At 45.1% G+C, this 20,342-nt stretch overlaps 2 protein-coding genes across 5 annotated transcripts; both read left to right on the top strand.

The window, feature by feature from the left end:
- The first annotated feature begins 2,249 nt into the window (after window positions 1–2,249).
- Window positions 2,250–8,513, top strand: LOC118080220 (uncharacterized). Of its 3 annotated transcripts, none has more exons than XM_060269613.2 (6): window positions 2,250–2,388; window positions 3,502–3,972; window positions 4,387–4,468; window positions 4,784–4,866; window positions 5,341–5,467; window positions 6,795–8,513. In XM_060269613.2, the coding sequence occupies exons 2-6, from the start codon at window positions 3,571–3,573 to the stop codon at window positions 7,856–7,858; spliced, it is 1,758 nt and encodes a 585-aa protein (XP_060125596.1). In that variant the 5' UTR covers window positions 2,250–2,388; window positions 3,502–3,570; the 3' UTR covers window positions 7,859–8,513. The 3 variants fall into 3 exon arrangements, with proteins under 3 accessions (XP_060125596.1, XP_088520072.1, XP_088520071.1); XM_088663946.1 differs by having other exon boundaries at window positions 2,267–2,388; window positions 6,798–8,513; XM_088663945.1 differs by lacking the exon at window positions 2,250–2,388 and having other exon boundaries at window positions 3,092–3,972.
- Window positions 8,514–12,044: 3,531 nt separating this feature from the next.
- Window positions 12,045–20,127, top strand: LOC118081277 (zinc finger protein 213). 2 transcript variants are annotated; one of them, XM_035107703.3, is made up of 7 exons: window positions 12,045–12,209; window positions 12,921–13,047; window positions 14,650–15,139; window positions 15,289–15,538; window positions 15,816–15,898; window positions 16,241–16,367; window positions 19,475–20,127. In XM_035107703.3, the coding sequence occupies exons 3-7, from the start codon at window positions 14,723–14,725 to the stop codon at window positions 20,086–20,088; spliced, it is 1,491 nt and encodes a 496-aa protein (XP_034963594.1). In that variant the 5' UTR covers window positions 12,045–12,209; window positions 12,921–13,047; window positions 14,650–14,722; the 3' UTR covers window positions 20,089–20,127. The 2 variants fall into 2 exon arrangements, with proteins under 2 accessions (XP_034963594.1, XP_034963595.1); XM_035107704.3 differs by lacking the exon at window positions 12,921–13,047 and having other exon boundaries at window positions 12,062–12,209.
- The last annotated feature ends 215 nt before the right edge of the window (window positions 20,128–20,342 follow it).

Here is a 20,342-nt window from a genome sequence, read left to right as displayed (position 1 = left end):
GAAAACAGGTTTTACCACCTCCAGAATCTAATACAAAGGCCAGGATGTTTAAGGAATGCAAATATTTGCCTGCCTGCAACAAATGGTTTAGACAAATGGCTTCCTGCCTATTTGAAGAAATGGAGACTGAACATCCTGTGGAATTTATATCGTAGACCATACATTCTATGACCCAGGTGGAAGGAGTCTGATATGGTGAATTGTTAATTCAAATCATCCTCCTCAACCACACACATCAGATCATAAATCTATGATTTCTTTCAATAAATCCCCTGGGATGTTGCTACATATAATATTTTATAATGAACCAGCAACAATGAGAAGGTATCTCTTAAGTCTTCCCAATCCCTTACGCCCTCCTACGGTAGATAGTATGAGTAAAACATTTGTTTTGCGAATGAATACTATTGTGTTTGCTCACACACTAGGATCAAGTCTTGTCCTGTTTCTCCTCTGACACTCCCAGTTGAGCTTTTGAAAGCTTTCTTGACTAAATCACTAGCACTCCAATATGGATTTACATGTTACAAACAGCTGGTTCATGAGAACGCGTGGCAGCTCATAGCTGGATGTCAATATTACAGTGACATCACAAAAGAACATGGCAACCTACTGAATATAAATGTGAGCCTTTTACTCTTTCCAAACAAAACACAGAAAGAAACAGCATTGCCCAGCCTGGGGAACCAGCCAGGGGGAGAGACAGAGGGGTCGGGGTGACGGGTGCCGTCACACAGGAGGAAGATGACGTTACGCAGAGGGGGGACCAGAGATGGGTGTCGTGGTGTCATGTGGCTGGGGTGGGGAACGGGGACGCCGAGTGGAGGAGGCCCATGGCTTTGGGGAGGAAGAATGAGTTGGGACGGGGTGGGGGGGATTTACCAGAACGTGCATGGGTGGGGGAGTCTTTTTTGGGATGAATGTCTGCCACAGCAATGCGTGGCCGGGTTCAGCTAATAATAATAATAATTAATATTTATTAGGAGGACCCGTCCCTCTCCTCTCCTCCATATTCCCACACCTATTTCCCTTCTGCTCTTAAAATCCACTCTTATGAATGCCTCTGAGGCCCGTCCACAGGATGGATGTCCCCTTCTCCCAGTCTGGGGAGTCCGTCCTCTGTGCCACATCCCTTGCAGTCCCAGATCCCCCCACCCCAGCTCCCTAGGAACCTTTCCATGGTCTTTCAATTCCAGTTCTTTAGCCTCCCCACACACTTTCAGGGAACTCATGGTAGGTCAGAGAAAGGAGAAGGCTGCTCAAGGAGCAAACATGCTCTCTGAAAGTGTGGCCTTCAAGGAAACGGTTGAGTCACAACTCCACATGTCATTCAAATCATTTAATTCTCATTTAATCGGCCGCACCAGCAGTTGGGGAGCTAGTAAGGAATATGAAAAGAATATGAAAAGATAACCCAGGGTGTAGAGGGCAAAAGGAGGAGGAGGAGGAGGAGGAGGAGGAGGAGGAGGAGGAGGAGGAGGAGGAGGAGGAGGAGGAGACAAGGCATATCTTGTTGACTTTTGAGGTTACAGGTAGGTAGCCGTGTTGGTCTGAGTCGAAGCAAAATAAAAAAATTCCTTCAGTAGCACCTTAAAGACCAACTAAGTTTTTATTTTGGTACGAAAGCTCATACCAAAATAAAAACTTAGTTGGTCTTTAAGGTGCTACTGAAGGAATTTTTTTATTTGACTTTTGAGGGTTTGGCGACCCTCAGTTTTATGTTTACTCACGTTTTGGGGCAGAAGTTTTGTCAGCTGGATAAGGGAATGAAATGTGTTTATTCACACACACACACACACACACACACACACAGAGAGAGAGAGAGAGAGAGAGAGAGAGAGAGAGAGAGAGAGAGAGATTCACTTATCCCATTGATGCCAAAGAGATCAAAATTTGACTACCTTTAGATCTAACCCATTATCTTTAAAACAGTATTTTTAACTGGAAAGTGAACAGTTGGAAGAATATATTTTTGGAGCACAAGGACACATTTGTCATCTGAAAGCAAGACTGGTGTAGATCTGTGCTCCAGCACAATTCTCAAAACAATGAAATAAAATAAAAAAGAAATGTTTTGGAAGTTCATATAAGGATGTAGCATTGCTTCAAAGGGCGCAGCAACTTTGCTTCCCCGAAATTGTCAAAATAACAAACAATCCTGGGGGGGGAAATCAACAGCGCCCCCTATTGGGTCTAGTAAACAACGTCAGCTGTGTGGCTTTCTAAGGGTTAAGGAGAACTGAACTGGCTTCCTAGAGAGGAAGGAACTTGGAGAGAAGGGAAGGGATCGGAGTCCTCCAGGGCAATACATGCCCCCACTCCATAGTCCTTCCTGCCTGGCTTCGGAGTTGGGGGTGGGAGATCATCAAGGGGCCCTTATGGGATTTGGTAAGTCTACCCCCCACTCTATTTTGTGCATTTGGGGGAGAGGGTGCAGCTGATCCATCCAGGGGACCCCAAAGCCCTCCAGTCAGCGAGTGCAGATTCCCTCCCTGCAAAGCCACATTTTGAAAGATTGGGAGAGGGTGCAAAGCGGGTTCGAAACATTTAGCTGACCTAAGCAGAATGCATTTTCAATTGCTGCTTGTTGGTGAGGACCAGATCCAAGACGGACGGTTCCCTTGTTGCTTCTTCCAGGGTCTGGGAAATAGGGTTGTCTCCATGGCAACGAACCTTACATTCTTGGCATCGGTTGAGCTCCAAGAGGTATCAGGGGTAAGGAGTTATTTAGCAGCACCCACAAATTACTCCATAAAGGTGCTTGCAGAAAGCAGCTTCTTCCTGATCTCAGGCCAGAAGGAAATCGGCATTCTTGTTTGTAGGATGATATGTGCACTAAATCAGAGGAGGAGACTGCGGCTCTTTAGGACCTCCAAGGATTCCTAAGGATTAGCTAGTGTCCAAACGCAGCCCTCATAATTTCCATATATATATATATATATATATATATATATATATTTCTCTTTTAAACAAAACATATTATCAATCAATATAACCAATTACCCCTCCCCTCCCCCTTTTATTCCCTCCCATCCCTCCCTTTCCCACCCTCCAAAGACTTCCTTCAACTCCCCCTTCTGATTTGTTTACACATATTATTCTCTGCATGTTATAAAATTGTACATATCATTTACCTTATCTGTCATGTGTTCTACTAATAAATTTGTGGGTGTTTATTCAAAACCTGCCAAAGAGTCCAGATCCTTTTGATGTCTTTTTAGATAATTTGTAAAAAGTTCCCATTCTTCCTTGAAGTCACGGTTGTTCTTCTCATGTAATTCATGTGTTAACTTTGCCAGTTCCCCTCCACCGCCGCATTTTTTTTTATTCGTAAGCGCACGGCCATTACCCCCATTCGTAAGTCGAAAAATTCAGTTGTCGAGTCGTTTGTAAGTCGAGGTACCACTGTACTGAGACCCCCATCCACCTTTGCTCAGGGAACACTTTTCCTATTCTGACAATGAAGCAACTTTACAAAAGAACAATGTCTTGGCCTTCTAGGACTTGCTAGCACCTCACATTAGGACAGACAGAAATTGGCAGAAGAACAAAGACTTCCTGGGATCACCGATGGAGGAGGAAAATTCCAAAGGACTTGAAGCAGGAGGTGGCCAGGATGCCATCGAGACTCGGAACAGCAGAGGGTTCTGGGAGAACACAGGGACTAAGGACACCTTCATCTCGTATGTTCAGCCCCAGTGTTTCAGGCATTTCCTTTGCCAGAAGGCCAAAGGCCCTCGGGAGGTCTGCAGCCAACTCCACCATCTTTGCCATCAGTGGCTAAAGCCAAAACAACACACAAAGAAGGAGATCCTGGACCTAGTGATCCTGGAGCAGTTTCTGACTGTTCTTCCACAAGAGATGAAGCACTGGATAAGGGAATGTGGAGCAGAGGCCAGCTCCCAGGCAGTTGCCCTGGCTGAAGGTTTCCTCCTGAGCCAGGCAGAGGAGAAGAGGCAGGAAGACTGGCAGGTGAGTGCTCCAATCTAGAAAGAGCTTCAAATATGATGGAGGGTACCTCAAAATTCGCTAGTAATTGCAACATTTTTTGAAAGCTTCCAAGGAAAGATATACAGTGGTACCTCGACTTACGAAGGCTATCCGTTCCACAGAACTCTCTGTAAGTCGAAACCTTCGGATGTCAAAGCATCCATATTGCGCATGCGTGATTTTGCACATGCACAGACCACCTGCGCCGCTTCTGCATGAATTCTTTGAATTGCGCGCACGGCGAAAATACTTCTGGGTTTGTCGAAACCTTCGGAAGTTGAGGCATTCGGAAGTCAAGGTACCACTGTACCATAACCCTTAAGGTTTCTGCTTCTTGTAATGTATTTTCTAATTTTTCTCCCCATTCTATGTTTTGAATTCTTATTGCCATTTCAGGGGAAGGTTCCATTTGCAGAGATGAGCACTGATTTCTCTGACAATGAGAGGACTCCACCAGACACCAGAAAGTGTCCATTGGGTAAGCATTGCAGAAATATATCCCAGTTTGCCTTCCATGTTTAATTGCAAAATACTTCCATGGGCTCCTTTAGTGTTTGGAGCAGGAGGTACTTCTCTCCAGACTTTTCCACAGCACAAAACAACATTTCCGTTTTTAAATGTGGGGACACACACGTTGAATAGCAGATAAAAGCCCAAAGCAGGAGAGATGCATTTCCACACTCCTGAAATAGAAAATTGGAATAAAAACTCAACAGGCGAGACTTTTTCTAAAGCTGGTTTGTAGTCAGACAAGCAAGTCCTCCTAGCTTCCAATGAACTTTGTTTATTTCAGGTGATGGGATGATGCTGGAAAGACCTCCTTGCCCAACTTCTCTTCACGAAGGAGGGGAATCGACTTCTGTGATACCGGATCAGGTAGTGGGACAAATCTGTGGGGGGAGAGAGGCTGGGGGCAGCCAGAATGCCTATGCCCTCTCCTCTCTGAGCCAGAATTCATTTTTCTTTCACTTTCCTTCTTTGAAATGTGACCTGAACAAAAGCTTTGAAGGCCACTCAAGGAAGCTTTAAATCCTGAGAATAAGGAACAGCTACCTTGCATTAACTATCCTTTTGGATGTAGCTAGAATTGTTTCTTAGTAGTAGCAGTGCTACATATGAATTTAAATAACACTTAATGCTAAGGTAAGCTTCTAAGCAGCTGACAATGTAGAAAAAGCAGTAACAGAAATGAAACAATTTCATTGAAACATTAAAATAAACACCCATAATTAAACAGTGCAAAAAAATGCCATTAAAGCAACACAACAATTTATAGACATTGGACAACCTACTAATGAGCTTTCTCTGAGGAGCTATCTCTAAGGTGGAAATATTTCCTTTTTCTTTTAGGGTACAGCATCCTTTGAGGATGTGGCTGTGCATTTCACAGATGAGGAGTGGGCATTGCTGGATCCTGACCAGAGAGCTCTGCATAAAGAGGTCATGGAGGAGACCTGTAGGATCATGGCCTCTCTCCGTAAGGCTGTGTGTTTTATCTCTCTTATGAATGTCAGACGTTTATATCTGCGATGAACCAACAATATTGTGCTGGAATTCAGCAACAGCACCTACGGCATCTAGTAGTCTAACGCCTCTGCAGTTAACCTCAAGTGGAAGATGGTATATTGTTTCGTCTCTAAATATGATTCCTCCAGTTTTTCCCTTCTAAACAATTAGCAAAGTGGTTTTGACTGCTCTAACCATTAGTCGGTCTTGCCCAGTGTTGTCTCCTCTGCCAGACAGCGTCCCTCCAAAGTTCCATGCCAGCACATCTAAGATCCATTAGATGAGCCACGGGAACTGGAGCTGGCTGGTGAGGTGGATAGTTCCCTGCCCTATGCATAAGCCAACTCTGACAGGTGGCCATTCATATCCGCCTATCAATCTTCTGACGACATTATGACGTCAGGTGGCAATTAGAAAGGGGGGAATGCAAAGCCCCCTTAAAGGCCAGCTTTCGGCGCCAATCAGCTGATCGGTGTGGAAAATCCTTTCACATTTACCCGGGAGTTTCTAAAACACCCTAATGCAGCTGATCTTAGTTTGGGCAGATCAGCTGATCAATGCTGAGAAGGGAGCTGTTGGGATTCTGTCCGCGGCTCCCGACGGGTTGCCCAGGAAAGTATAAAGACAAGGGAAAGTTTCTTACCGTCCTTTTTTATTTCAATCTTTACAGAGAGAGGCTATAGAACCCAGACTCTTGGATAATGGTGTTGTCCCGAGTGAATCTCCACCCCCATCTCTCCCACTTCCTCTGCTACATGCCCTCTGTCTTTGAGCTCTTTGCTCTCCTACTTTTAAGGGTCGCCGGGTTCTGGGAGGTGGAAGTCTGGAATGCTTTCTACTGACAACATGTCAGCTTGGTGTTGTTCCAGCTATCCCATGATTTCTCAGCTTTCCCCCTCATCTACCTCTAAGCTGCTACCTCCCTGAAACCCCTGTTGTAAATCTATACTGTCTCCCTCCTCCTCCCCCCTGGAAGGGTCAGGATGGGGAGGTGCTCTCCACCATTCCTCCTCTACCCAGTCCCTGACAGGAGCCTTACCTGCGAAGGAGCAGTCAGGAGTGCATTTTAAGCAGCCAGCTGGTTGTGGGCAGGCAGTCACATATTTTCTTCTCCACACTAGAAGTCATAGCTCTGGGCCTAACAGCCTCGGTCCACCTTACGACCCCTGCCAGAAAGGTCTGCCTCACATCAAAGTCCCTTCAGTTCTTTCATTTTTACAACTATTCCTTGGCAATGCTCAATAATTTGGAGCCCAATTTCATCCTAAGGCTCTAACCAGTTTCTGTCTTCATTGCAGAAGGTGACGGATTGGAAACCAATAATAAAGGACACCACGATAATGTCTACGCAGTGGGGGAGCAGAATGTAAATTTGGAGAGTGGAGCGAGATTCAGCCAGAGGCCCCAAGAAAAAACGGACAGTGGGAAGAAGCAGTACCAGTGCTTGCAATGTGGGAAAAACTTTAGCAGGAAGTCAAATCTCACTAGGCATGAAATAATTCATTCAGAAGAGAAACCGTACCAATGCTTCGACTGTTGTAAGAGCTTTAAAAGAAGCACAGACTTCCTTAAACATCAAACATTTCACACAGGGGTAAAACCTTATCAGTGCTTGGAATGCGGAAAGTGCTTAAGTCGAAACAACCGTCTCACTTCCCATCAAAGAATTCATACAGGGGAGAGACCATATCAATGTTTGGAATGTGGGAAGAGCTTCAGTATGATTGACAGCCTGACTACACATCAAAGAATCCATACAGGGGAGAAACCATATCAGTGCTTGGAATGTGGGAAGAGCTTCAACTTAAAGCATAATCTTACTTCCCACCAGACACTTCACACAGGAGAAAAGCCATTTCAATGCTTGGAATGTGGAAAGAGCTTCACTCGGAACGACCGCCTCACTTTCCATCGGAGAATTCATACGGGGGAGAAACCCTATCAGTGCTTGGAATGTGGGAAGAGCTTCAGTTTAAAGGTAAATCTCACTTCCCATCAAACACTTCACACAGGGGAAAAGCCATATCCCTGCTTGGAATGTGGGAAGAGCTTCAGGTTGAAGCAAACTCTCGCTTCCCACCAGACGCTTCACACGGGGGAAAAGCCGTATCAGTGCTTGGAATGTGGGAAGAGCTTCAGGTTGAAGCAAATTCTCACGTCCCATCAAACGCTTCACACGGGGGAGAAACCGTTTCAGTGCTTGGAATGCGGAAAGCGCTTCAGACGGAGCTACCACCTCACGGCTCATCAAAGAATTCATAACGGAAAGAAGCCGTATCAGTGCTTGGAATGTGGACGGCGCTTCAGTCAGAGGGCCTCTCTCACCTCCCATCAAGCAAACCATGATGGAATCAAACGATGAAAGGACCTGTCATAGGTCCTGACAGGGTTGTGTTGCATGGTGTGCATCTGAATGGACAGGTGTGTCCAGCTCTCTCATATATCTCTGTACCTTTGGTTTGGAGTTCTGCTGTCCCCACAAATAACCTCTACCAGAAAGACTACAGCATTTCTCTCAGTCCTCCTTTTCGTCCATTTCCAGCAAGGCATGAAGAAGGGTATTCCATTGGAGCTTTGAGCTACCCCAACCAATACAAATCTGGGATTCAAGTACTATTTTGGGCCAATGTATCCTTACAGAGAAGGGAGGGGGTCTCCCTGCATGAGTGAGAGGCATAACGCCTTTATTTCATTGTACTGTACCATTATTTCCTACGAGTCCCTCTAGGTTTACTATTCTGTTCACATTTCTAAGTTTGAAGTTGAAAGGAGATGCCCCTTTTTAGAAATGACAGAATGGTTATCTTGTATTTTTCCTGTTTCTTGAGTTTTCCTTTGGAGAACGATAATACAGTATTGACCCTGGAGATCTCCATTCTTCCTTTTGATAGGAAAGATACAGTGCTGTATAGGGAAGCTTTTAAATGTGTAATGTTTTATATGTTGGAAGCCACCCAGAGTGGCTGGGGCAACCCAATCAGATGGATGGGCTATAAATAAATTTATTATTATTATTATTATTATTATTATTATTATTATTATTATCATTATTATTATTATTATTATTATTATTATTTTGCTGGTAATTAAACATTGCTGGTAACACAATTAAACATTACTGGTAGGTTCCAGGAGCCACCACAGGTCACGCTTTCTAGCGATGGTTTGTGTCATGATAACTGTACATTTCTCAGAAAGAATCCTCAGTGAAATCAATGTAATCTACAGATAATTGTGTACAGAATTGCAGGCTGAATAGGCTAGTCACAGGAATTTTAACAAAGTACCCGTCCAATTCTAGGACTATGGGGAAAGAATTCCCCCCAGGACCCAGCTTACATGAAAGACTATGCAGTACTGTGTTATCCTTCTATTTGTTTATACCTCGCCTTTTCCCCTGATGGGACTCAAGGCAGTTTATGGATAAGAACAAGAACGGCTAAACACAGAAAAGAACCATCTTTTCTTTTAAAAAAATGTTAAACCATAAAAAATAATGACAGCAAGAACAGCACAGCGCCAGCCCTTTCATTCAAAGCAGTCAGTTCCCCAAAGTGTCGGAACAAGAAAGTTTTCACCTGCTGGATGAAGGGAGTTGACTTTTTGAGTGTTTGGAGGGTTCTGCTTGCTTCTCTCTCCCCAATCCCAACCCCACAAATGTCCCTACAGCTGTTAGAATCCAGCTCAGTTCATTTTAAACCTTAGCATCCAGAGGAATAAAATTACAGTGGACCGTTCGACTTCTGAAACATTTGACAGCCGAAGTACGATTGCCAGCCGGCAAATTCCTTTTAAAAAATGGAGAAATGCACCTCGGAAGCCGCTCAACTTCTGAGGCTCGTTCGAAAATGGAAGCATTCACTTTTGGGTTGTTGGCATTCAGGTTCCGAATTGTTCGGCTTCCGAAGCCTTCGACAACTGAGGTTCCACTGTATTTAGACATGCTGCAGCGCCACTGAAATCCATCAGACTTAGAAGACATTCCTATGATTCTGTCAGAAACTTTTTGTGGCCTTCAGACCACTTCAACCGGTATGTGAAATGCTTCACTCGGCTCAGGGCCGTTCCATGGCATTTTGGCACCTGATGGCACCCAAACGCTTGCCAGGGGGGAAAAGGGGTCAGTGGGTATCTACATTGGGAACAAGAGGGGAATAAATGTCTACATCGGGAAGAAGTGTGGTAGAATCAATCTCAACTGACAGTGCAAATGGTCATCAAAGTCCATCATGGGAGGTGGGGATAGGGTCCCACTCTAAATCCTGCCGGCCCTTGCCATTTCCTCCCTAGGGGCGGGAGGAGACCAGCAGAGGAGACTCAGAAGCTGCTGTAGAAGCAGCATGGGGTGGGTACTACCAAGGAGGTGACAGATCCAACCTCCAAGGCCTGTGCTGCAGATTTTGATGCTGCTACCACCAGCAGCGAGATGCATTCCTTGAAGGGCAGATCTGCTGCCCATATGAAAACTGCTGCCCAAGGCAGTCGCCTCACTTTGTCTCATGGGTGGGCCAGCCCTGCCTCAGTTGGATGTTAGGGTTGCCATATTTCAAAAAGCGAAAATCCAGACACAAAAGCTGTTGAGCTTTTTCTGCAAAATATCTCTCTCTCTCTCTCTCTCTCTCTCTCTCTCTCTCACACACACACACACATTGTTGTTGTTGTCATTTAGTCATGTCTGATTCTTTGTGACCCCATGGACCAGAGCACGCCAGGCACTCCTGTCTTCCACTGCCTCCCGCAGTTTGATCAAACATACACACTAGGGTGATGACTTTTTTACAACCTCATTTCCCTGTATCATAATTTGATGAGCTTTCATTAAAGATTAGATAAAATCTTACTTTCAAAGAGATTTGATTAAAAAAAAAACCTCACGCACAAAATGATTTTTAACAATTTTATCAGTTTTTTGACCATTTTTGAAGTCACTGTAAGCAGATATAAAATTGAACCCAAGCTTTAGAGTCACATATATACAACATTATATAGGGTCATCAAACACACAAGGAAGCTTTTTTTAGCTGCAGTAACAGTATAGACGCCGCTAGAGGACGATGTTTTGCTACCGTACCTCTCCTGTAGGTTCATTTCCCAGCATGTCCGGCAGGGTCTGCTGGCTGAGTTTTGAGGTCCCCAAAAGGGGCTTTTACCTTGCGCAGATGTGACATTTGTATACCCTATGTTCCTAAGAACACTCCGCATTGTGGAATGTGGTGTTGTGTCCAAATAAAAAAAACGGTTTGTGCGTGACCTTTTTTAATATTTCAATGGAATATACCTCATTTTAGTCATTAAGAGGCAAAAGTTCATCCATTTGTGCTACAGGAAATAATTTTTGAGGGGGGAGGATGAAAAAGTCCTCGCCCTAATACACATGGAGCAGTTACTTCCAAGTTTTCGGTGTTTGGAAGCGAAAACATTCCAAAATGAGGTTTTTCGGGAACCAAGGTTTGACACTGTGTGTGTGTGTGTGTGTGTGTGTGTGTGTGTGTGTGTGTGATGTTTTGGAGCTATTTATAAGGAAATTCACCAAAATCTAGACTTCTGACATTGATTGTTAGATTTTCCTGGACATTTGAGCAATTTCCACCCATACACTGTTCCGACGGCCGTATTCCAACAATGTTCGGAAAAATTCCATACATATGGCAACCCTATTATGTATACTCATGGTTTGGGGCAGAAGGGTTGTAAAATACAGAAAAGCACATATGGGGGGACGTGATGGTATGGTGAAAAGGTAAAGGACCCCTGGACAGATAAAGTGACGGGTCAGGGTCTAATAATCCATACTCACACAAAACCCAGCTGCTGATGCCCCTGATATACTGGTATTAGTAAGTCAAGATTAATTTGCCCCATTGATGTCAATGGCACTAAAGTGTGATTGACTTCCTTTGAATTCAACCTGATCAGATATTACGGTAGAAGCAGCCCAGCCCTTTGGGACAAGAAATCTGAACCCTGAGAACCTGGAGTGTCACTCGGACGGTGAGTACACCCTGCATTTAAATCACATACCCCACCCACCCAAAATATTCTGGGAACTGTAGTTTACCCCTCCCAAAGGCACAACTCCCGGCACCCTCCAGAAACTACACTTCCCGGGTAAAAATGTGCTTTAAATGTACAGTCATACCTCGGTTTAAGTATGCCTCGGTTTGAGTACTCTTTCAGTTTAAGTACTCCGCGGACCCGTCTGGAACGGATTAATCCACTTTCCTTTACTTTCAATGGGAAAGTTCGCTTCAGGTTAAGTACAGACTTCCGGAACCAATTGTGTACTTAAACCGAGGTCCCACTGTATTTGGCGTGTGCCCAAAGGCTCCCCTGCGTGGTCAGAGCATGACCAACCCCCTTGAGAGGCACAGAGGGAGCTGATCCTGCCCCTTGGCCTTTGCCCCCCACCTGGTTTTCCCAACAGGCAATGGCACGTATTGAACCCCTGGAGCTTCTGCATGCAAGCGACTATCCCTTCCAGCTGCTGCTTAGCTACTGGTAGCCTTGTCTTCCTGTGTGGCTTTCTAAGGGTTAAGGGGAACCGAAGTGGTTTCCTAGAGAGGAAGGGAAAGGGGGCGGAGTCCTCCAGGGCAATGCCTTCCCCCCCCCCCTTCCAAAGTCCTTCCTGCCTGGCTTTGAACTCGGGAGTGGGAGATGTGAAGGTGGATTCTGCTCTCCCCAAGATCCCCATCAAGGGACCCTTCTGAGATTTGGTAAGTCAACCCCCCCCCCGCTCTGCATTGTGCATTTGTTGTTGTTGTTTAGTCGTTTAGTCGTGTCCGACTCTTCGTGACCCCATGGACCAGAGCACGCCAGGCACTCCTGTCTTCCACTGCCTCCCGCAGTTTGGTCAAACTCATGTTCGCAGCTTCGAGAACACTGTCCAACCATCTTGTCCTCTGTCGTCCCCTTCTCCTAGTGCCCTCAATCTTTCCCAACATCAGGGTCTTTTCCAGGGAGTCTTCTCTTCTCATGAGGTGGCCAAAGTATTGGAGCCTCAGCTTCACGATCTGTCCTTCCAGTGAGCACTCAGGGCTGATTTCCTTAAGAATGGATAGGTTTGATCTTCTTGCAGTCCATGGGACTCTCAAGAGTCTCCTCCAGCACCATAATTCAAAAGCATCAATTCTTCGGCGATCAGCCTTCTTTATGGTCCAGCTCTCACTTCCATACATCATTACTGGGAAAACCATAGCTTTAACTATACGAACTATGGGAGATGTAATCTGGGAATATTTTGGCAGGTGGGGGAAGGCACAGGTTCCCCAACCTTGCTCCATGCAGGGGTTCAAAATAGCTTTGACCACTTACATTTATCATCATTTCCAGAATGCAAAGAGGGGGCCACCTTTGAGGACCTCCATGTCCTGCTTAAAACAATTCTATCCATGCAGAAAACTTTCCATTATATCTGCCTTTCTTAGACGCCACCTTCTGCAAGCTGTGCAAAGATCTGCTCTCCAGGGCACGGGAGAAAAATTCCAGAAGGGAAGCCGGTTTGCTGTAATGTGTGCATTCACTGTCCAGAAGGGACTTTTTCTCACCAAACAGGTAGTTGAAACCTTGAATCCTAGTCTACAATGCAGAGTTGCATGTGTCCAGGGAGTGTTTCTCCCATTTTTCTCCTGGAATTGTTGTTGTTTAGTCATTTAGTCGTGTCCGACTCTTCGTGACCCCATGGACCAGAGCATGCCAGGCACATTTAGGGGGAGAGTCCAAGGTCTTCAGGGGGCGGTGCAGCTGGTCCATCCTGGGCAATTCACACACACACACACACACACACACACACACCAAAGTAAGGAGCTCAGATCCTGTCCCTCTCTGCAAAGTCTAGAAGCTCCCTACATTTAAGGTTCCTCCGCCATATTAGTTCAGCAATGGTCAAATGCATGTGCTCATTCAGACATGCAACACACACAGAGGGGGAGGGGGTGTTTTGTGATGGTGTGATGGAATGGAAAACAGCTGAGAACTACAGGCATTCTTTTAATGGAAGGACATAGAAGAAGAAGAGAAGAGTTTGGATTTGATATCCCGCTTAACACTACCCGAAGGAGTCTCAAAGTGGTTAACAATCTCCTTTCCCTTCCTCCCCCACAACAAACACTCTGTGAGGCGAGTGGGGCTGAGAGATTTCAGAGAAGTGTAACTAGCCCAAGGTCACCCAGCAGCTGCATGTGGAGGAGCGGAGACGCGATCCCGATTCACCAGATTACGAGTCTACCGCTCTTAACCACTACACCACACGGCAGGAGAGACACGGACTTAAAATAAACCTGTTGAATAGGGGCAGGAGTACATGTAACAGAGGCAGTCTGGCCAATACACCCAGCAATTTTAATTACAGTACTGTAGTACCTTATAATAATAATTTATTATTTATATTTATTTATTTATTTATTATTTATACCCCGACCATCTGGCTGGGTTTCTCCAGCCACTGGGCTGCTCCCAACAGAATATTAAAAACAGAATAAAACATTATAAACTTCCCTAAACAGGGCTGCATTCAGATGTTTTCTATAAAAAAAAACCCCAGCAAGAAGCTGACAGCTGACAGTTGACAATGCCTGTGCTTACTTGCCATTAGAACGTTCATCTGCCAACGCTTATATGATTGGTTGGAACGCGCGCCTGGCAACCAAAGATTTGTTAAACCCAATACATAACACCTTATTACTCATACATTTCAACTCCCAAACTATCGAAACCCGGAATGAATGTTTTTGATTTTTTTTAAGCCAAACATCAAGGCTTCCAATTCAGTGCAGGAAGCTCCTGCAGCCAATTGGAAGCTGCACCTTGGTTTTCAAACAATTCTGAGAGTCAAACGGATTCCCAGAACACATTCTGTTCGAGAACCAAGGTACACAGATTCCCAGCTTTCATTTCTCACAAGGAGGGGGAATAATGAGGCTTCAAGAACCACATGGAAGGATGCTAGGGCTCAGTAGAGGTCCAATACATTGACAACTGCTGCCTTAGAAGATGGGGTGCACATTTAGTTTCTTAACTTTCCATCTAGAAGGGCTATTGCATCACTATAATCTGGCCCTGGCTACTAGTTGGACTCATTCACCCTTACTCAAGGAACATTTTCCCTCTTCTGACAGTGTGGCAGTTTTACAATAGAACAATGTCTTGGCTTTTCAGGATTCAACATCACCTCTAAATAGACCAAATAGAAATTGGCAGAAGACCTCTCAAAAGCTTCCTTGGCGCAACAATGGATGAGCACAACTCAGCTGGCCCTGAAGCAGGAAGAAGCTGCAGTGTCATCAGTACTGGGAGCTGCAAGGAATCCTGGGAAAGAACAGTGCAGAACGTCCTGGATGAAGAGGACACCCTCACCTCAGATGACCAGTGCCAGCAGTTCAGACAATTCTGCTACCAGGAGGCTGAGGGCCCCCGAGAGGTCTGCAGCCAACTTCACAACCTCTGCCAACAGTGGCTGAAACCAGAGCAACACTCAAAGAGTGAGATATTGGACCTGGTGATCCTGGAGCAGTTCCTGACTGTTCTTCCATCAGAGATGGAGAGCTGGGTGAGGGAATGTGGAGCGGAGACCAGTTCCCAGGCGGTGGCCCTGGCCGAAGGTTTCCTCTTAAGCCGGGCAGAGGACAAAAACCAGGAAAAGCAGCAGGTGAGAGTGTTTAGATAGCCTCAAGGGGCTGAAAATTTAAGGGAGGGTATCACAAAATTCTCAACTAACTGCTCGTCATTTTTTTTTCCAATATCGCTTAGGATTTCTGTCACTTGTAATGCCTTTTCTAATTTTCCTCCACATCCTAGGTGCCCCACCAAGGCCTGTCGCAGATGCATCCCAGAAGCCGGGCCACACTTCCGGAAGCTTGTTCATCGCCAAAGCAGGCCCCAACAGAGACCCCATGGCGGAGGCGGAGGCGGAGGCCCCAGCCCAGTCACTGTCACGGCTCCAGAGAGCCAGAGGATGCAAGACCATCATGTCACACCCTCAAGTCGTGTGTGCCGCTGCGCACCTATAATCTGAGGAGTCTGTCAGGCACCAGGCAGAGGCCAGTGGGTAAGGAATGAATCCAGAGGCTCCTATAATCATTCAGTCAAACTGAATAGATAATTTGTTCATTGACTACTTTATACATGAGGACCCACAATTTGACTTGTGGCCAAAACCCCAAAGGGGAGAGAGACACTTTTCCACACAACTGAAATATAAAATTGATATAGCCATATTTATGCATCAGTGCTTGGCAATCTCACATGTAGTGAGACATGCATCATCTGAGACCAGCAAGTGTTACTGGGTTGTTGTTGTTTTTTACCAACTTTGTCTCTCACAGGTGACAGGGTGTTATCAGCAAGACGTCCCCAGACATCTCCTCTTCACAGTGGAAGAAAAGCAGCTTCCTTGGGACGGATTCAGGTAGGGTGCAGATCAGGGGAGGGGGAGAGGCTGGGGGCATCCAAGGTGCCTCCCTTGGCCTGAATGAATCTCTTTCTCTACCCTTTGAATGTAGCTAGAACAATTTATTAATAGTAGCAGTATATTTATGAATTAAAATCAGATTAAAATAGAAACATTCATCATTAAAGTACACGTCACAATTCCATTGAAACATTAAAATAAACACCATAATTAAAATGAGTATCAGGACAATTCCCTTAAAACAACAGAGCCATTAATAAATAGCAAACAACATAACAATGAGTAGTAGATCATCCTTATTCTGTATCTTGAGGAGGAAATGTTTCCTTGTTCTTTTAGGGTCCAGTGTCCTTTGAGGATGTGGCTGTGTTTTTCACGGAGGAAGAATGGGCTCTGCTGGATCCCGATCAGAGAGCTCTGCATAAGGAAGTCATGGAAGAGAATTGTGAGATCGTGGCCTCTCTCGGTAGGGCTCTGAATTGGGTCATGATATCCGTTTTGAAACCCATGAATTCATACGTATGATGAACCAATAACATTTTCATGTAGCTCGGCTGCAGCACCTGAGATTCTAAACCCCTTGCAGTTAACTTTTTTTGTCTCTGAATACACTTCCTCTAGTTATGCCCTTCCAAGCAATTATCAGACTGCTCTTCCCTGGCCATGCCAGTGAAGCTGAGTTTTAGAGTTATTTGGAAGGTAGAAGTAGCCTCACAGTCCTTTTCTGGTTGGCCAGAGAGAATGCAGAATCGACAAGTTAGTTTTTCAGAAGATGCTTGTAAACTTGTTGAGGATTGATTGCCACCTACTAATCATTTTGTGAAGGATCGATATAGGAAGGACCTGGAATAAGAATAAGCGTTTGAGCAAGGCAGCAATTTTAACAGTGGCTGCCCTGCCCTAGACTGATCAGTGTAGTTCTTTCTAGGTATTCAGATCTGTCTTATGAACAGGCACAAAAGTAAGCTGAAAAAGGTACAAAGTCCGAGGGACCTGTACCCCCAGATAACTCAGAGATTTATTCCTGAGCTTTATACATGACGTGTTTAGGGCAGACAGGCCTGAGGTACAATGCTTTTTAAAAAAAGTGATTCAGAGTTATGGTAGTTAATACAAAATCCAGATACCTCTACAAATTCTGCTGTTGCCTGCATGACTACTACATGGTCACTGAGGAAAACAGCAATGTTGTCTGCAAAGAGGCTTCAGCATTGGGTGGTACTACCTTCCTCATAACCCTATAGCCATGGGTTGGAGCATAGAAGGATAGCCAGTTGCTTAGAGGTTAACACAGGCAAAATTAGAAACACAGAATCCTGGTGACTAAACCATGCCTCCAGTTCCACGGAGGCATGCAATTTGGAGATGACTGTTTCTACCTTATCTCCGACTATTTTAGTATTTTAAGAAGATGTGACTATTCTAGACAGTCAAGGCACCTTGCAAGCATCAAATATTATCATGGTCAGGGCAGTGCGGTTGATTCTGGCGTGCCAAATAATACTAAGAAGTCTACAGCCAGTGTGGTGTAGTGGTTAAGAGCGGTAGACTCGTACCGTGTTTCCCCTTTTTTAAGACACCGTCTTATAACTTTTTTCCCTCAAAAAAACACACAGTGGCTTATTTTCAGGGGGTGTCTTTTTTTAAAAAAAAAAGTGCTGGTACAACTGGGACCCACTGGCTCAGGATGCTCGGTGCTCTCTTCTGCACATTGCTGGGCGCGTTGTTGGCGCTGCCAGTTCCGAGCGCCTGCAGGGTGGGGTGGGGGTGGCAGTGCTTTAAACCCCCAACCCTGTAGAAAGCAATGGAAGTTATGGACTGTAACAATCCTTAAGAGGCGCAGGTCTTAAAAAACCCCTGGTATCACCCTTGAAGCACAGCCTTCCAAAGTCAGGGGGGAATAGGTCTGTTTAGACAAAGGAAAGGATCGGGGGTGATTCTGTGCCCTGGGACCCACAGAACTACTTTAAAAATCCCAACCTGGGGGGGGGGTCAAATAGTGAAGCCCCATAGCCCTGTAGCAACAGAAGGCACATTCTGAAGCACCCGAGCTGTTCGGTTCCATAAAAAATCCAGGAATTGTAAAATTAACAACAATAATGGGGGGGCACTCTATCCAAAGAGTTAAGAAGGAATGGGAAAGTGTTGAGTTATATATGGAAAAATATGGAAAGGAAAGTTAGTTAAAGATAAAAAATAAATAATTATCGCAAGGGAAAAAATAACATCATAAAGGGTAATAATATTAAATATAAAATAGACAACACAACAGAAAAAGCAAGTATATGACTAAATGAGATCGCACAGGAGTGAGGGAAGTGGGGAGAGAGGGAGGGGGGTAAGGAATGGAAGGAGGCAATGGTTGGAGGAGGGTATAGGGGGATGAATTAAAGGAAAATTAAGACTGAGAAGCGCATGGTTTTTGTTTTTTAAAGATGCAAAGGCTTGCAATCAGCCAAAGTATAGAGCCCAACTTCTAGGAGACTGCGATCTACTTGCGGATTTATAAACTGGAGGTGATCTACCCCCGTTATATTGGTGTTCAGGTCAGAGTTGTTTTTAGAGAGAGGAAATATCCCATTTTTGAGGTTAAAGTAAAAGTTCCTGACCTTTTTTTTATAATGAGGAAATGCTGCTAAAACTCCGTTCTTCATTCCACGAAGGGGAGAGGGGGCGGGGCCGGGTGCTCAAAGACAAAAGAAATGGAAAAGGAGATAGCGATCAAATCCAGCCTCGCATTCATGCAGCCGTCGGGAGAGGCAGGGGCTGCAGCCGAGTGCTGCTTCACAAACAAACGGGGGAAAGTGCTTAGAACCCAGAGAATCCAGCTGAAAAACACGAAGCAGCAACAGCAATTGCACACACACCATCCCAAGCCAGCACAGTAACCAAGTCCCAAAAGCAAGAAAGGACTCAGCAAACACTGCTGCGGCCGGCGTTGCTGCTGCTGACTCGGGGAGCTCAGTGATCTCTTCCGCACAGCGCCTATCACTATGGCTTATTTTCGGGGTACGGTTTATATTTCTCAAATGCTTAGAAATGCTGCTATGGCTTATTTTATGACTACGCCTTAAAAAGGGGGAAACACGGTAATCTCGTAATCTCATGATAGATGAGAGAAACAGGGCATAGTTAAATTAAGGAACTTGCTGCTACAGTACGCATGGATAGTCACTGACCAGCAATGGCTACTAACTGTCATATGTATGCTATGCCTCCGCAGTCAGAGAAAGTGATGCTTCTCAATCCCAGTTATTGGGAAATGCAAGTGAGGAGAGTGCTGTTTTGTTTGGGTCCTGCTTGCAAGTTTTTGCAGGCATCTAGCTGGCCACTGTGAGAACAGAATGCTGGACTAAATGGGCATCAGTATGAGCCAGCTGTCTCTCCTTTTGTTCTAACTTTCTTAGAATGCTAGACCGACAAAGAGCAATTACCTCAAGACCACCTAACAAGTATGATTCCTGAGATGGAATCTGAATCCAGGTCTCTGTGGTATAGAGCCAACAGTCACACCAGCTATCAATTAATGTCATGCATTGATTAATTGGCATTGTTTGCTGTCCTTCATTGCAGAAGGTGACAAATTGGAAACCAAGAATAAAGGAGACAATGACAAAATCCACGAGGCGGGGAAGCTCTATAAATATTGGGAGAATGGAGAAAGCTTCAGTCAGAAGCCCAGTCAAATAACTGACAGAGGGGAGAAATCATATCAGTGCTTGGAATGTGGAAAGACCTTTCATCGGAATGACGAGTTCACTTCCCATCAAAGAATTCACACAGGGGAGAAACTATATCGGTGCTTGGAATGTGGAATAATCTTTAACAGGAAGGCAAGTTTCACTATACATAAAAGAATTCACGCAAGGGAGAAATCAAAGCAGTGCTCGAAAAGTGGGGACAACGGCCACACAAAATCAGCTCTCGGTAACCATCAAAAACTCCACCTGTGGAAAACGCCATTGAAGTGCTTGGAATGTGGAGACAACTTTGACAAAAAGTCAAGTCTCACTTTGCATCAGAGAATTCACACTGGGGAGAAACCATATAACTATTTGGCGAGAACTTCAGTCAGAGTTCCCACCAAACAAGCGACAGCAGGGAGAAACCATATCAATGGTTGGAATGTGGTGACAACTTTGATAGGAAGTCAAGCCTCATTTTGCACATGTTATGCAACTGAATGAATAAATAAATAAATAAATAAATAAATTTTAAAAACACCATTCTACTTTTCCGATTTTGACACGTCTTTGCATAAATGCAAAACCTGGCATCTCCGGGCAGGTGAAATGAGCGGTAAGCCTAGAGAGCCCTTAGCAACCCTCTTGACAACAGAAGGGAGAGCAACAAGTCCACGCTGCCCAGAGAGCCCTTAGCGACCCTTCTTAACAACGGAAGGGGGAGCAACGAGTCCACGCTGCCCAGAGAGCCCTTAGCA

Source organism: Zootoca vivipara, chromosome 2, assembly GCF_965207765.1.
Source record: "Zootoca vivipara chromosome 2, rZooViv2.hap1.1, whole genome shotgun sequence".
NCBI lineage: Eukaryota > Metazoa > Chordata > Lepidosauria > Squamata > Lacertidae > Zootoca > Zootoca vivipara.
This window is presented reverse-complemented; position numbering and strand designations above follow the sequence as displayed.

What these genes read in the sequence shown, in the direction of transcription:
- LOC118081277 (XM_035107703.3), top strand. Translation starts at nt 14,723, where the DNA reads ATGGATGAGCACAACTCAGCTGGCCCTGAAGCAGGAAGAAGCTGCAGT. An exon ending in CACCAGGCAGAGGCCAGTGG is followed by an intron (nt 15,539 to 15,815) that starts GTAAGGAATGAA and finishes TGTCTCTCACAG; the next exon opens with GTGACAGGGTGTTATCAGCA. An exon ending in CTTCCTTGGGACGGATTCAG is followed by an intron (nt 15,899 to 16,240) that starts GTAGGGTGCAGA and finishes TTGTTCTTTTAG; the next exon opens with GGTCCAGTGTCCTTTGAGGA.
- LOC118080220 (XM_060269613.2), top strand. Translation starts at nt 3,571, where the DNA reads ATGGAGGAGGAAAATTCCAAAGGACTTGAAGCAGGAGGTGGCCAGGAT. An exon ending in CACCAGAAAGTGTCCATTGG is followed by an intron (nt 4,469 to 4,783) that starts GTAAGCATTGCA and finishes TGTTTATTTCAG; the next exon opens with GTGATGGGATGATGCTGGAA. An exon ending in TAGGATCATGGCCTCTCTCC is followed by an intron (nt 5,468 to 6,794) that starts GTAAGGCTGTGT and finishes TCTTCATTGCAG; the next exon opens with AAGGTGACGGATTGGAAACC.